This window comes from Ailuropoda melanoleuca, chromosome 5 (assembly GCF_002007445.2).
Source record: "Ailuropoda melanoleuca isolate Jingjing chromosome 5, ASM200744v2, whole genome shotgun sequence".
NCBI classification, from domain to species: Eukaryota; Metazoa; Chordata; class Mammalia; order Carnivora; family Ursidae; genus Ailuropoda; species Ailuropoda melanoleuca.
The window spans coordinates 27,101,468-27,116,093 of NC_048222.1; the positions used below are offsets into that span (position 1 = coordinate 27,101,468).

Here is a 14,626-nt window from a genome sequence, read left to right on the forward strand (position 1 = left end):
GGAGTCAGTCCCATCCCACCTGCAGCTGGGAGCACAAACAGCAGCGGCAGAGAGGGCGCAGACTCGGGGGGGGGGGCGAGGAGCCAAGAGGGAGGAATTGGCCCCTCTTTGCAGCTTTGGCCTCCTCCTGTCCCTGGCTTCCAAGGCCAGTGAGGCCCCCTCTCCTGCTCTCTTCAGTTCTCTGAGATGCCGCTGTATTTATACAGTAATTCTTCTTTTCGGCTCAAGCCAGCTCGAGTTGGACACTTTCCCTCGCAACCAAAGAGTATCGAGTACTAGTAAGAGCTCCAAACTGGGGGGCCACATAACTCTTCATCTTCTTCAACTATTGAGATGGAGATGGGGCACGGTTAATAGTTACACTGGGACTACAGGTATAGCCTGGGGTAATCCAGGCAGACCAGGCCACACGGTCACCCCATCTAAGTCAAAAGAAAAACACGCAGGCCACTTTCATCTCATTTTGTCCTCGGGCAATCCTGGATGGCTCTGAGGCAGGGACGGCCATCATCTCTCTGAGATAAAGCAGGAAAGCAGTCCAAGGTCGGGGGGCAGTGGGAAAGAGCTCAGGCCGGAGAGCGGTCGCATTTTCCTGCATGGTTGATGTGGAGCCAGGAGACGATTCCGGCTGTGGGAGAAAGGTCAGGGTCGCATCCCCCTTCCTTTCTTCTTGATGGATGAAAGGCCTGTTCTTTGACATGCGGACTCCCCAAGGCCAGGGCGACTGGTGCCCTTCCAGGGTATGTGGGCGGGACAGTGGGCAGGGACCTGAGGGAAGGAGTCAAAGGAGGCGCCCAGCAGCCTGAGCAGCAAGATGGGTGGAGGGGCCTTCAACGCTATAAGTGGCCCGGCCAGGGCCTTTGCTCGGGGCTCCGGCCATGCTCCTTCTCGGGCTGCTGCTGCTGACCCTGCTGGCTGGTGCCCACCTGCTGTGGCACAAGTGGCAGCTCCGCAGCCTCCACCTCCCACCCCTTGTGCCCGGCTTCCTGCACCTGCTGCAGCCCAACCTTCCCCTCTATCTGCTGGGTCTGACCCAGAAACTGGGGCCTGTCTACAGGCTCCGCCTGGGGCTGCGAGGTCAGTCTGCTCCTTCCCCGCCCCCGCCACGGTGGGAAGGCGGGCTCCCCTCCAGGCTGACATCCTGCTTTGACCCTCCCCCAGATGTGGTGGTGCTGAACTCCAAGAGGACCATCGAGGAAGCCATGATCAGGAAATGGGTGGACTTTGCCGGCAGACCCCAGACGCCGTCCTGTAAGGGGTGGGGCAGTTCCCGAGGGAAGAAGCTGGCTGGCGGAGGCCCCCTTGCTCAGCTCGACCCCTCTGCTCCCCGCAGATCAGCTGGTGTCTCAGCACGACCAGGACCTCTCCCTCGGGGACTACTCCCTGCTCTGGAAGGCTCACAAGAAACTCACCCGCTCGGCCCTGCTGCTGGGCCTCCGCAGCTCCACGGAGCCGCTGGTGGAGCAGCTGACCCAGGAGTTCTGTGAGGTGAGGCTGGACTCCTGCAGCCGCCTTGGGTCAGCTTCCCCTCGCCGCCCCCCCCACCCCCGCAGCTCCCCAGCCTGTTTAGCTCCCGCTCCTTCTCCACAGCGCATGAGAGCCCAGGCCGGTGCCCCCGTGGCCATCCAGAAGGAGTTCTCTTTCCTCACCTGCGCCATCATCTGTCACCTCACTTTTGGAGACAAGGTCAAGGTTCTCTTGCCCGCTACATGCCGGGGCCCTTCCTTAGCCCTCCCTGACTCTCTCTCTGGTCCTGAACTGAAAGGGTTCCCTCTTTCTGGGGGGGCAGGAGGACACCTTAGTACATGCCTTTCATGACTGTGTCCAAGACTTGATGAAAACCTGGGAGCACTGGTCCATCCAAATTTTGGACATCGTTCCCTTTCTCAGGGTGAGGACGTGGAGCCAGACTCCCTGGGTCCTGGGAGAGCGAGGGGCTGGGGGAGCAGGCTTCCTCGCCAGCAGCCACACTCTCTCGCTCCCTGCCCCAGTTCCTCCCCAACCCAGGCCTCTGGAGGCTGAAGCAGGCCTTGGAGAACAGGGACCACATGGTAGAGAAGCAGCTGCGGCAGCACAAGGTGGGAACGCTGTGTGTCCCCGGCCCCCGTAGCCCACAGCCAGGGACCCCGCTGCCCCAGAGCTGGGCGGGTTCCTTAGCCCCCCGCCGTGCCGGGGCCTGTGGCTGGTCTCTCGCCAAGCCAGGCTCTGAGGCCGGCCCCTCCTCCGCTCTGCAGGAGAGCATGGTGGCAGGCCAGTGGAGGGACATGATGGACTATATGCTCCAGAGAGTGGGGAAGCCGAGAGTGGAAGAGGACCACGGACAGCTGCTTGAAGGGCACGTGCATATGTCTGTGGTGGACCTGTTCATTGGCGGCACAGAGACCACGGCGACCACCCTCTCCTGGGCCGTGGCGTTCTTGCTTCACCACCCTGAGGTGCAAACTGAGGGCGGTCTGGCCGGGCCCCGGGCCCTCCGCTCACTGGGCCCCTCGCGGGCTGGGTTGACCCGGGGAAGAGGTGGCTTCTCCTGATCGGCACGGGTGTCCGGGGTTGTTCCAGGGAACGGCCCGAGGCTGGGAGGCCGGGCAGCTCTGGGTCAGTGGGTGCAGGGTTCCGGCCCCAGACACCAGGCTCGCTCCCATTTCCCAGATTCAGCGGCGACTCCAGGAAGAGCTGGATCGTGAGTTGGGCCCTGGAGCCTCAGGCTCCCGAATCCCGTACAGAGACCCTGCACGGCTGCCGTTGCTCACGGCCACCATCGCCGAGGTGCTGCGCCTGCGGCCTGTCGTGCCCCTGGCCTTGCCACACCGCACCACGCGGCCTAGCAGGTGCGTCCTGAGGGCTGGGGATGAGTGGGACCCACACGGGATGGGGCGGCGGGGCGGGGTTCCGGCAGGCCTCTGACTCCGCCTTCCCCTCAGCATCTTGGGCTACGACATCCCTGAGGGCACGATTGTCATCCCCAACCTGCAAGGCGCCCACTTAGACGAGACAGTCTGGGAGCGGCCACACGAGTTCCGGCCGGGTGCGTGGCGGGGAGGGCGCCTGCGGTGTGGGGGCAGCAGAGGCCTGTCCCTGCGGCTACAGAACCCCGGTTCTGTCCTTCTGCCCACAGATCGTTTCCTGGTCCCCGGCGCCAGCCCCAGAGTGCTGGCCTTTGGCTGCGGGGCGCGCGTGTGCCTGGGGGAGCCGCTGGCGCGCCTGGAGCTCTTCGTGGTGCTGGCGCAGCTGCTGCGGGCCTTCACGCTGCGGCCGCCCGCCGGCGCCCTGCCCTCCCTACAGCCACGCACCCACTGCGGCGTCAACCTCACCGTGCAGCCCTTCCAGGTGCAGCTGCAGCCCCGGGGTGCTGCGGCCCAGGCGCTGGGCCAGCACCCGTGACAGGGCAGGACGCACGCCGGCCACGCACGTGCCTCAGTTTCTCCTTTTATTACTCCCGTACAAACCCCTTCCCTCCCCCCTGTAAACATGGTGCTGTGAGATCGCAGACGGAGAAGGCTCCCTCCGGTGGCAGATAGTGACGGTGGCCCCTGGCTCTTCTCTCAGCGCGACCCCTCAGTGCTCGGCAGTCATTCTGGGGCGCCGGAGAGGTGAGCGGTGGTCAGCCTCCCTGGGCCACTGGGGGCCGGTAGCTTCTTGATCTCAGCTTCATTTCCGTGAAGGGCACAGAGAACTCGAAGCCCTTCCAGTAGTACCAGCTCACCCCCTGGGAGAGGAGATGTCGAGACAGAGTCAAAGCCACCGTCCCATCTGCTCCCACACCTGCCCCTCTGGGGAGATGGTTCCCAGAAATCAACACCCCCCCCCCACTTCATGAACCTCCACTGCCGAGGCCTGAGGCTTCATGTGAGCTGGCCTTTCACATCCAATAAATCGTGCTCACGTCTCCCTCAAGATAACTCGGTGAGTTTGGCGTTGTCGTCTCATTTCACAGATGAGGGCCCTAAAGCACCGAGCGGCTGGGGAGCTTGTCCTGTCACCCCCCAGCCCCTCCCAGCTCCGGGCTGCCGCCCCGGCCCCTCACCTGGTGGTCCACTGTGCTCCCATAGAGCCCGTTGAGGTTGGCGTAGTGGCAGTTCTTGTACCACCAGGCCCCGCGGTACGAGACCGCGCAGGAGATGAGCAGGTTGTTGGGGTCTCGGTCCCGGGCGGAAAAGACACTGCCGCTGTGGTAGCTCATGGAGTCGCCTGGACAGGCGGGAGAGCAGCCGTGAGGGCCGCCCTCCCTCTGCCCCCCTTCCCCTGCCCCCAGGCCCACCCCGGACCTGCTGTGCCGTGGTAGCTGTCCAGATGAAGGCGGTAGTATTCCGCCGCCGAGTCTACTCGGAAGGAGTCGTACTGCGCGAACACGGCCTCGTCCCCAGCCCGCAGGTCCACGCGCAGGGAGTAGTCGCCCGCTGCCGTCAGGCTGTGCAGGGCCTCGTTGCCTGGGGGGAGGGAGAGCACTCTCATCAGGGTCCTGGTGTCCACAGGGCCTCCGTCCCTTCCCCGGCCCCCAAGCCCTGCGAGGCACTGACCCAGCCAGAACTCCCCAGAGATGTTGCCAAAGCCGTGGGCGTAGTCCTCCCAGTCCCTCCAGAAGTCTGTTTGTCCGTCCATGCGGCGCTGGAACACCTGGGAAGCAGGCAGAGGCACCATAGGCCTATGGCCCCTGGCACGGCAGTCCCTGCCCTGGGCAGGCCCTTGAGCTTCTGTCTGCCACCCACCAGCCAGCCGCCCCCATCGGTCTCCATGTCACAAAACACATTCAGGGGCCGCTCGCGGTTGCCATTGAGGAAGACAGTGGTGGCCCGGGAGGTGCTGGCTCCGTTCTGTATCTCCTCCCCACAGTCCCGAGGGAAGGGGATTGGAAGTCCACCTGGGGAAGGAGAATGAGGGGCTGGTCCTTTTCCCAGACCCTAGCCCCCCGCTGCCCGCTCAGCCCTTGACCGCAGGTCCCCGTTCCCAAATACCGGTGGTGAAGGAGGTGGACACAGGCGGTGTGAGGCTCTCGCCCCACATCGCCCGGAGCCACACGCTGTAGGCGGTGGAGGGAAAGAGGCCCAGGAGCTGGTGAGAGGTGACCCCTCCTGGGAGCAGGATCTCCTGTGGACACACAAGGAGCAGGTCAGGGGATGTGGAGCCCCGCTGGGAGAGGCGGAGGAGGGGCAGCACCTCCTGGAATGGAACCTGGGAGGGGAGCTGGCCAGGGAGGGAGGGGTGAGGGCACCTGGGTCTGTTCACCAAGGGTGTTGAAACTGAGCAGGTAGTTAGTCGGTGGGACTTGGGGTTCAGTCCAAGTGAGCAGGGCTGTGCGTGGGGTCACTTCCTTGGCCTCCAAGTCCTGGGGGGCCTCCAGCCCTAGGAGGGGAGGGTGGGAAGAGAAGATGGAGATGAGGCCCATCCTAGCTCCCTTGAACCTCCCCTCCCCCTGTCGCGCACATCTCCCAGGCCCTACCTGTGGTGAAGGTGATGCTGGCTGGGGAGGTGAGGTTGGGGCCCCGGAGACCACGCACAGTCGCTGTGTAGTTGGTGTGGAGCTCAAGGCCACTCAGAGGGTACTCCATGGCACCGCCAGGGGCCGAGCCCTGCAGCGGGGGGGCTGGCAGTGGGGTGAGCGTCAGCATCTGTCCCCCTTCGTGCCCTGCCTGACCCCCTCCCCTCCCCTCCCTGAATAAGTCCCCTAGAGGCCTCAGCCCCGCTCACCCCCCGAGGCTGTGACACGGACGTTATACTTGTCCACAGGGGCCTGGGGGGGCTTCCAGTGCAGCAACGCGGACCCCTCCGTCAAGTTCAACGCTCGAAGCTGGGTGGGGCCGTCAGGAACTGGGAGAAGGGAGGGGGCTCAGAGCCGTCCCCTGCCCCCTCTCCACCCCTCACCTTCCCAAGCTCTGCTGGCCTCTGGTCCCGGTTGGAGCCTCTCACAACTTCCTCCTCCCCATTCATTCTCCCCCTACCTCCTGCGCGGGGCCTAGTCCATGTTACCTGTGGTGAGGAAGCCTGTGAGAGGCTCACTCTCCTCAAAGCCCCGGACAGAGACCACGGTCACTTCATAATGAGAGCCTGGGATCAGCCCCTTGAGTGTCTGGGTCCGCGTGCGGCCGTCCACCTGCACACTCTGCGGCTCCCCTGAAAGCACACCGGGTTCGGGGGTTTGCCCAGGGGAGCAAGCAGGGCGAGCAGAGCACAGGCAGCAGGAGAGATGAGGGCAAACGAGGACATGGGCAAAAGTGTGTCACCTCCATCTGCCAGCTGGTAGGAAACTTTGAAACTGTCCACTCTGGATGGTGGAGGCATCCAGCTGACCTGGGCCGAGGTTTCCCCGATTTCGCTGAACTGAAGGTCCCGGGGACTTTCCAGAACTGTGGGGAGGGGTGTGCTCAGGAACGTTGGTGAGGGCTCGGGGCAGGGAGGCTCCCACCCCAGGATCCCCACCCCTGCCTCTTCCTGAGTCCCATGGGCCCAGCCCTGCTCACCACCACCCCTTTCCTCTAGACCCAGGAGGGGAAGTCTCTGTAGATTCCTCCCAGCCCTCCACTGCTCACCAAGCTCCCCTCTGGCTGAGGCACTAGGTCCCACCCTGCGGAGTACAGAGACCCCTCACTTCGGGGCAGCACGCAAAGGTGCCCACCATGGGGCCTTACCTGGGCTGAGGGTGCGGGCTGTGCCCTGGATGCTGTCGGCCTTATGGGGCCCACGCAGCCCATACAACGTCAGGCTGTACAGGGTCCCCGGGTGCAGGTCCCGGAGCACGGCAGAGCGCCGTGACCCCGGCACCGTCAGCTCCCGCTGCTGCGGGGGACGCAGGTGCGGCTCCAGAGTGCTTGGGGATGGGACCCCAAAGCGGAGAAGGAAGGAGTCGAAGGCCTCCGGGGGGGCCTCCCAGTTAAGCCGCAGTGAACTGGTGGTCACATCGGTCACCGACAGCTGGGACAGGCGGGGCCCTGGCTCCCCTGGGGTCAGGCCGGCAGGAGCAGGCCCTGCACAGAGTGGGGGGAGACAGAAGCACATGGCCTCAGTGGCCTGGGGCAGGGCTCTTGCACTGCCGCCCTACCCCGCCCGAGTTTCTCATCTGTGAATGGCGCTAATGAGGGGCGGGCGTTCACAGGTGGGACCCAGAGTTGTGAGCACGTGTGTAGAGCCGAGGGCTGCTGGTAGCACCCTCCCTCCCTCTACAGGGCCCTCCTCACGTTCACTGTGAGTGGGCACCCCCGTTAGCCCTGTCAGCCCCAGACCAGAGGTGGGTGAGGCCTGGATACAGGGCCCTGGCAGGTGGGTACCTGTGGTGCCATCAGCTGAGACAGGCCCCAGGCGCTTCCCTTCGTGGAGGCCATAGAGGAAGAACCTGTAGGAGGTGCTGGGCTCCAGGCCTGACACTCGCACTTTGTTCTGGTTGCCGCCCACGAGCAAGGCCTGGGGCTGCCCGTCTATGTCCTGATACTGGACCACGAAGGAGTCAAAGGTGCCCTGGGCCACACTCCACGAGAGGCGCAGGGAGTCTGGGGTTATGTCGCTCACTGCCAGTGTCCTTAGCTGGGGCCCTGCGGGGGGCTCGGGGGCCTCTGTGGCTGGGCGCCAGGGGGCTGGCGTGTCCGCTTCCGGGGCTGCGTGGGAGAAGCCCAGGGGAGAAGCTGAGCAGGGGGTGACCGAGGCTCTTCTGGCATCTTCCTTCTCGTGAATCTGACATTTCCCTGCCACCCCTGGGCCCCTCAGAGCGCCAGCACTGTGGCCCCATCACCACTCTGGGGGGTGGCTTGCTCTGTCCTAGTCCAACACTTGCTTCCCCTTCGCCACCTCCAGGGCGTCTCACGCCTCACCTCGAGGTGTGAGCGCGCCTGCCCTCTCCCTACCCTGCCTGGGTGCCTGTGCTGCTGGTCACTCCCGGGCTCAAGCTCAGGGCACGGGTCCTCTGGAGAGAAGCTGAGGAAAAGGACGGAGCTGGCTGCTGAACTAGAAGGGCCCACGGGCCGCATGCTGCTGAGCTGAGCGGGGTGTCAACACCTCCTTCAGGGCGGCCGCTTCCCCCTGGGCTACGCCCCTCGCCTAGGTCCTTCTCCAGTTATTTTCCATTTGAGAAAAAAGGCTCCTGACTCATCCACAGGAGGGGTTTGCCCCTGTTTGGTTAAGAGCTGCCTCAGGAGAGGGATGGGGAACAGCTGGCAGTGCGGGGCAGGGTGGGGGTTGGGAGGCTGGGGGCCACTGCCAGGGCCTTTCCCTGCGCCTGCCCTGCGCCTGCCTCCACGACTCCTTGGTTACCATCCGCGCCGGCCCCACCGCACTTCCCTTCCTCCCAAGCCCCGGCCTCCTTATGGCCCAGGCCCACTCCTGCCAGTCCCTTCAGCCTCTACTCACCTGTCGCTCCCAGAACGGAGATGGGGCCCAGGCGCTGTCCTCCGTGGATCCCATACAGCAGAAACTTGTATTTCCTGCCAGGCTCCAGGCCCTCTATGGTGACTTCTCGCTGGTCTTTGGCCACAGGCACTGCCTGGGGCTGCCCAGCTGGGTCCCTGTACTGGACCACAAAGGAATCAAAGGGGCCCTGGGCCACCGTCCATGAGAGGCGCAGGGAGTCTGGGGTCTCATCTGTCACTATCAGCTCCCCAAGGCGGGGTGGGCGCTGCTGCTCCTTCTCCAGAGGGGCTGTAGAGAGAGCGGGAGGAGAAACTCTCTGTCAAGAGCTACCTCTGTCGCAGCCCTAGCAACTTCTGGGAGGCATGAGGGTCTAGGAAAGGGTCCCTGCAGTGTGGGATCTGCCCAAAGGGAGGAGAGCGAGCAACTGGATCTCTCTTCTAGAGGCCATTGCCCTAACTCCTTCCTGCCCCCACTCCCTTCCTGCTTTGGTCAGGGTGCAGTAAATGCATAAAAGATCACCTTGTGAGACAGGGTCCCTGGGGCTGTAGAGAAGGGCCTCAGTTTCTCCCTGGCCTCTGGCCCTGAGCAGGGATGTGGCTGGAGCCCAGAAAGGCCCCCGGAGTGTATCTGGGTTGTCAGGGAGACACCCCAAACACTAAGAGCTGGGCTGGGCAGCCAGCCAAGTTGATGGGCTCCGAGAGCTTGGCCATGACCTCCTCCTCCCCTGCTATCAGCCCAGGCCCTCCTTCTACCCCCTTCCCCAGCCCTGCACTACCACCCCTGGACCAGGGTAGCGGGGTGGGGCAGCGATGGGAGAACGTAGGGCAGAAAGCAGAAGAGACCTGCCTGGTGGGGATGGGTGCTGGCTGATGGGGTCAGAAATGAAGCCTGTATCCACTCCCCATAATGGGGGTTTGGGGAAGAGAATTATGCAGTCTCAGGATCCCAGGCCCCAACTGACCATGTGCTCCATTCCTGTCTGGCCAGGGTGACTCACGGTCCTGGGAGTGGGGTAAGGGTCAGTGACCCACCTCCACCCTTGCCTCAGGGGCTGAGTAACGGGCACAATGACACCAGATTTTTCCATAGTCTTTCTGCAGCCAAACCCATATTTTCCACCTCCTGCCTCAGCTGGGACAGAGGGAAGAAGACGGGAACATTTATGGAGTGCTGGTCTGTATTTACTATGCCTACGCAGGTACAGAAACTGCGGTTCAAGGGAAGGAAGTGGCCTGTTCATGGCCACACCACCAGCAATTGGAATTGGAACACAGGTCTGCTTGGCTCTAAAGACTGGATTCTTTCTATGACATCAGCAGTCAGTGAATGGAGGGAATAATGCCTCTAACATACTTAGAATAGTGCCTGGCATGCGACCGAGACTCAGTAAATGTTTGCTTTTGCTGCTGTAAATTCTGCAGGCAGGAATAAAGGCTGAAGGCATGGATAGGCCGGGGCGGGGGGCAGCCCCGGCAGCACAATAAGAGGCAGCCCTAGAAAAGGTGCGGTACAGGGCTAGGGCTCACCTGTGGTGCCATCGGCAGAGACGGGGCCCAGGCGCTTCCTGCCTGCCAGCCCATAGAGCAAGAACTTATACTTCCTGCGGGGCTCCAGGCCGGGGATGGTGACCCTGCGCTGATCCGCGGCCATGGGCACCACCCGGGGCTGCCCGTCCCTGTCCTTGTACTGGACCACGAAGGAGTCGAATTCACCCTCGGGGACCGTCCAGGAGAGGCTCACGGAGTCCGGGGTCAGGTCCGTCACTGTTAGTGCCCCGAGGCGGGGACCTTTCGTGGCTGCGACTGCAGCAGAGAGGAAGGGGTATGGAGAGTGACCGATGGTGACAGAGGCTGAGAGAGCTTCCTCAGGGTGCCAGGGCTCTGGGAGCCGGTTCTGGGAGCTGGCAGGGGTGGCGAGGCCACACGGCAGGAAGTGGGGCAGCAGAGGAGTAGGGATGAAAGACGAGTCAGGAGGAAGGCCGCGTCCCTCAGGATGGAGGAACAGTAGGGAGAAGGATGGGAATGAGGGGTAAGCGGGGAGCTCTGGACCTGGATTTCACTGGACCTCGTCAAAGGGGCCGGCGGGGAGGCCCTGCCGGCTGGAGTGTGGAGCACAAACACAGGAAATTCTGACCGCCACCACAAGGGGGCGAGGCACACTCAGGAGGCCCTGGCTGTGAAGGGGGCCTCCAGCCTTCACTCACGCGTCTTAGCCTCTGCAGACACTGGGCCATGGTGTTTCTCGTCCCGGAGGCCGAAGAGTAGGAACTTGTACTTGCGGGCCGGGTCCAGGCCCGAAATGGTGATCTCATGGAGGTGCCCATCCACAGGTACCGCCTGGGCCTGCCCCTGCACATCCTTGTACTGGACCAGGAAGGAGTCGAAGAGGCCCTGGGCCACCGTCCACGAGAGGCTCACTGTGTCGGAGGTCACGGCTGCCACAGCTAGCTCCCCCAGGCGGGGTGCCACAGGGGGCTCTGTGGGCAGAGAGGCTGGAACAGAGCAGAGGAAGCTGAGGGGTCAAGGGCAGGACCCTTCGAAAGAGAGGGAGTGCTTTCCCCAGGCTATGAAATAAATGTTATGTAGCAAGCTCTTCTGAAGTGCTTAACGTGTCCCAGGCATGGCTGCAAGCAGCTCACATAGTAGCACACGTATCCTCACACAACATACGAACTAGGTGCCCTGGGTATTATCATCCCCATTTTGCATGGGTTTGTGGCACAGAGAATTTAAGAAATGTTTGTGAATTCATACAATCAGTATGTTCAGAGCAGGAATCAAACCCAGAGAATCTGGTTCTGCAGCCACGTTCTGAGTCACTAAAATACCATGTCAGGGAGCCCGAGGAGGCCATGTGTGAATAAGTAAGCGAGTATAAGAAGACAGGGGAAATTTATGAAGCACAGGGTACATGGCAACTGACCCTGAACACAGTCTCCCTCATCCTCACTCAACTGAAGGATGAGGCAGGACCAGTAGTGCCATATGAGAAAAGAGAGGGCCCTAAAGTACCATCTCTGAGGAGTGCTGAGATCCAAGGGGGAAGCAAGAGAAAACCAAAGGAGATCTTGGGGACAGGCCCTGCCCCCACTCACCGGTCACAGCCACGGCGGACACAGGGCCCTTGCGCTGCCCCCTGTGCAGGCCGTACAGGTGCAACTTGTACTTGCGCCCCGGCTCCAGGTCCCCGATGGTGACCTCGTTCTCATCACCCCTGACACGCACCACCTGCGGCCGCCCGTCCCCATCCTTGTACTGCACAGTGAAGGCGTCGAAGTGGCCCTGGGGCACCGTCCAGGAGAGGCTCAGCGAGTCTGGGGAGGATCCCGTGACCGTCAGCTCCCCCAGGAGGGGCTCCTCAGGGGGCTCTGGGGCCTCCGTGCTGGGTTCTGTGGGGCTGGGCGTCTCCTCCACCTCGGTGGGGCTTGGGGTCTCTTCCTCTGCAGCTGAGAAGGAGAGACACAGAGAAGGTGAGGCGGATCCCCAGGAGATGTCCTCAGGTCTTGAGAGGATGGAGAAGCTGTGATCATGTCTGGGGGCCCCCACATTCAGCTCAGAGATGCCCATCCTTGGAGCTGGGTGGGCTTGCTCAGCTGACATCTCACAAACATGCCAGGGAGCCTTTGGGGTCAGCTGTGGGGAGTCCTGGACAGCCACCAGCACAGGTCGAGGAGGCCCTTTTCCGCACGGGAGGACCCCTCGGGCCTCAGGGAGCCCCGTAGGTGTGGAGAGGCACAAAGGGCACCATGGCTCAGCCTCGAGCAGAGGGGGCCTCCTGTACCCCACTCCTCCATCACCTGAGAGAGGGAGATCCTCCCGCTGGCCCCACCCCAGGGCTCCCACCATCCACTCACCTGTCACCCCAATGGCAGAGACCGGGCCCACGCGCTGGCCACCGTGAAAGCCATACAGGTTCATCTTGTACTTGTGGTCTGGCTGCAGGCCTGAGACGGTGACCCCATCCTCATACCCTGGCACGCGCACCGCCTTGGGCTGCCCGTCCCCGTTCTTGTACTGGACCAGGAAGTGGTCAAACTGGCCCTCGGGGACAGTCCAGGAGAGGTGCAGGGAGTCGGGAGTGGCGTCGGTCACGGCCAGCTCCCCCAGCCGGGGCTTGATGGGAGGCTCAGGGGCCACGGTGGATGGGGCTTCGGTGGTCATAGCCTCGTATTCTGAAGTGGACAGAGACATATGGGGACAAATGAGGACATGCAGGTCAGCATAGAAGGGGTGTCTTACAAAAATAAGATAGTAAGGAGCAGAGAGTCACCTTCCCCGTCCATCAATGCCAGCCTTCTCGGGCCCATAGCCTCCTCATTTCACCCCTCCCCACACCCCTCCCCCTCTCCCACTCTCTCCAGCACCCACCTCCCCTGCACACTGTTCCCTAGGCCTCCTTCCGCTGGGGTCTCCTTGGCATCTCACTCCCCCTGGCTCCTGTCTTTGCTCCCAAACAGCTCAGAACTCCCTTCCCCAGCCAGAAACCTGGAGTCTTCCTGGATCTGTTCCTGCCCCAGCTGCCATCAGACTCCGAGTGTCCCCTCAAGTTCCTCCTGGGTCCCCCACACGGGCAGCCCCACCGGCCTGGCTTGGGCCCCACCCAGCCCCGTCGCCTCTCACCCGGGTCCCCGCGTCCCCCCGGGCTCCCTGCCTCCCTGCCCCTTCCGTTCCTCACAGGGGCCAGGACGACCTCTCACTGCACATGTGATGGCGTCGGCCTTAGCTTCGCGTGCAACAAGCCTCTCCGTCCCCGGACAAGCCCCTGGCTTCGGAGCTGCTCCTGCTGCTCCATCCCCCCCTAGAGACTCTCTCCCCCGCTTGGGGATCTCACACAGGATCCTCCCAGTCCCTCTCACGGGCCGCGATGCGCCTAGTTTCCAGCCTTGGCACCAGCTGTGACGTGGATCTGACTCTAAGGCTGTCACCAAGCGAATGCCTGCCCAACCTCAGGAGTCCGCTGTCCCGTGGACACCCGTGGGCAGGCTGCCTTAGCCATGCTGCCCAGTCTTGGCCTGGCCCCGGGGCTTCCTGTCACACGCACATACCCTTTGCCTGATTGCTGGTTCATGGCCTGTCTTCCCCGCCCGGGAGCCCCATCTCGATAAGCACTTATCTCTCTGCCATGATCAGGTTCACGCAGTGAACTCCCACAGCTCTTGGCTCGGGGCACCCAATCTTGTTGGCCCACGGGAATCAGGAGTCTGACAGTACCCAAACCATGAGGCCTGGAGGTGTTCGGTCAGGATGCTACACACTGAACCCCCCGTGTCTTCTCCCCCAGCCTCCAGGGACCACAGGGAGACAAAGCCTCTGGGAGGAATCAGGGACGTCAGTACAACTCTCTCCAACCAATACTAAGAATGTGTTCAATTCCTTTGTCGTGAGGAGCTCTGCTACTCAAAGTGTGGTCCTCAGACCAGCAGCACCAGCATCGCGTCAGGAATATAGAATCTCTGGCCCCAGGCCAAGCCTGTGGCACCGAAATCTGCCCTTTAGCAAGATCCTCAGGCTGTCTGACATGCAAAAGAAGACGTGCTGCCAGCATGTGTGTTTTCATGCCCGGGGTCATAAGGGACAGTCCTGTAGGGCCTGCTTTCCCCCGGGGCCCCGCCCCCACTCACCAGTCACGGCCACGGTGGACACGGGGCCCTTGCGCTGCCGCCTGTGCAGGCCGTACAGGTGCATCTTGTACTTGTGCCCCGGCTCCAGGCCCCCAATGGTGACCTCGTTCTCGTCACCCCTGACACGCACCACCTGCGGCCGCCCGTCCCCGTCCTTGTACTGCACAGTGAAGGCATCGAAGTGGCCCTGGGGCACCGTCCAGGAGAGGCTCAGCGAGTCTGGGGAGGATCCCGTGACCGTCAGCTCCCCCAGGAGGGGCTCCTCAGGGGGCTCTGGGGCCTCCGTGCTGGGTTCTGTGGGGCTGGGCGTCTCCTCCACCTCGGTGGGGCTTGGGGTCTCTTCCTCTGCAGCTGAGAAGGAGAGACACAGAGAAGGTGAGGCGGATCCCCAGGAGATGTCCTCAGGTCTTGAGAGGATGGAGAAGCTGTGATCATGTCTGGGGGTCCCCACATTCAGCTCAGAGATGCCCATCCTTGGAGCTGGGTGGGCTTGCTCAGCTGACATCTCACAAACATGCCAGGGAGCCTTTGGGGTCAGCTGTGGGGAGTCCTGGACAGCCACCAGCACAGGTCGAGGAGGCCCTTTTCCGCACGGGAGGACCCCTCGGGCCTCAGGGAGCCCCGTAGGTGTGGAGAGGCACAAAGGGCACCATGGCTCAGCCTCGAGCAGAGGGG

At 62.8% G+C, this 14,626-nt stretch overlaps 2 protein-coding genes across 8 annotated transcripts in view; one reads left to right on the plus strand and one right to left on the minus strand.

Moving 5' to 3' along the window:
• The first annotated feature begins 450 nt into the window (after window positions 1–450).
• Window positions 451–3,543, plus strand: LOC100478117 (steroid 21-hydroxylase). 7 transcript variants are annotated; one of them, XM_034660498.1, is made up of 10 exons: window positions 451–1,077; window positions 1,162–1,251; window positions 1,334–1,488; window positions 1,591–1,686; window positions 1,790–1,891; window positions 1,992–2,078; window positions 2,235–2,435; window positions 2,650–2,828; window positions 2,922–3,025; window positions 3,116–3,412. In XM_034660498.1, the coding sequence occupies exons 1-10, from the start codon at window positions 879–881 to the stop codon at window positions 3,379–3,381; spliced, it is 1,479 nt and encodes a 492-aa protein (XP_034516389.1). In that variant the 5' UTR covers window positions 451–878; the 3' UTR covers window positions 3,382–3,412. The 7 variants fall into 7 exon arrangements, with proteins under 7 accessions (XP_034516389.1, XP_019665894.2, XP_034516387.1 ...); XM_019810335.2 differs by having other exon boundaries at window positions 451–1,251; XM_034660496.1 differs by having other exon boundaries at window positions 451–1,251; window positions 1,992–2,435.
• TNXB (tenascin XB) overlaps window positions 3,415–14,626 on the minus strand; it is a 67,373-nt gene continuing 56,161 nt past the window's right edge. The window contains 19 exon segments of the mRNA XM_034660499.1: window positions 3,415–3,706; window positions 4,025–4,188; window positions 4,266–4,427; window positions 4,518–4,614; window positions 4,707–4,858; window positions 4,953–5,085; window positions 5,210–5,340; window positions 5,438–5,581; window positions 5,686–5,805; window positions 5,965–6,108; window positions 6,219–6,341; window positions 6,624–6,959; window positions 7,260–7,583; window positions 8,332–8,619; window positions 9,858–10,133; window positions 10,535–10,822; window positions 11,426–11,776; window positions 12,185–12,502; window positions 13,952–14,302. Coding sequence (XP_034516390.1) covers window positions 3,602–3,706; window positions 4,025–4,188; window positions 4,266–4,427; window positions 4,518–4,614; window positions 4,707–4,858; window positions 4,953–5,085; window positions 5,210–5,340; window positions 5,438–5,581; window positions 5,686–5,805; window positions 5,965–6,108; window positions 6,219–6,341; window positions 6,624–6,959; window positions 7,260–7,583; window positions 8,332–8,619; window positions 9,858–10,133; window positions 10,535–10,822; window positions 11,426–11,776; window positions 12,185–12,502; window positions 13,952–14,302 — 4,007 coding nt within the window. The 3' untranslated portion in view covers window positions 3,415–3,601.

Bases quoted from the DNA above. Each gene is read 5' to 3' on its own strand.
- LOC100478117 (XM_034660493.1), top strand. From the start codon at position 879: ATGCTCCTTCTCGGGCTGCTGCTGCTGACCCTGCTGGCTGGTGCCCAC. The intron at 1,489-1,590 runs GTGAGGCTGGAC...CCTTCTCCACAG, and splicing joins TGACCCAGGAGTTCTGTGAG to CGCATGAGAGCCCAGGCCGG. The intron at 2,436-2,649 runs GTGCAAACTGAG...CCCATTTCCCAG, and splicing joins TCTTGCTTCACCACCCTGAG to ATTCAGCGGCGACTCCAGGA.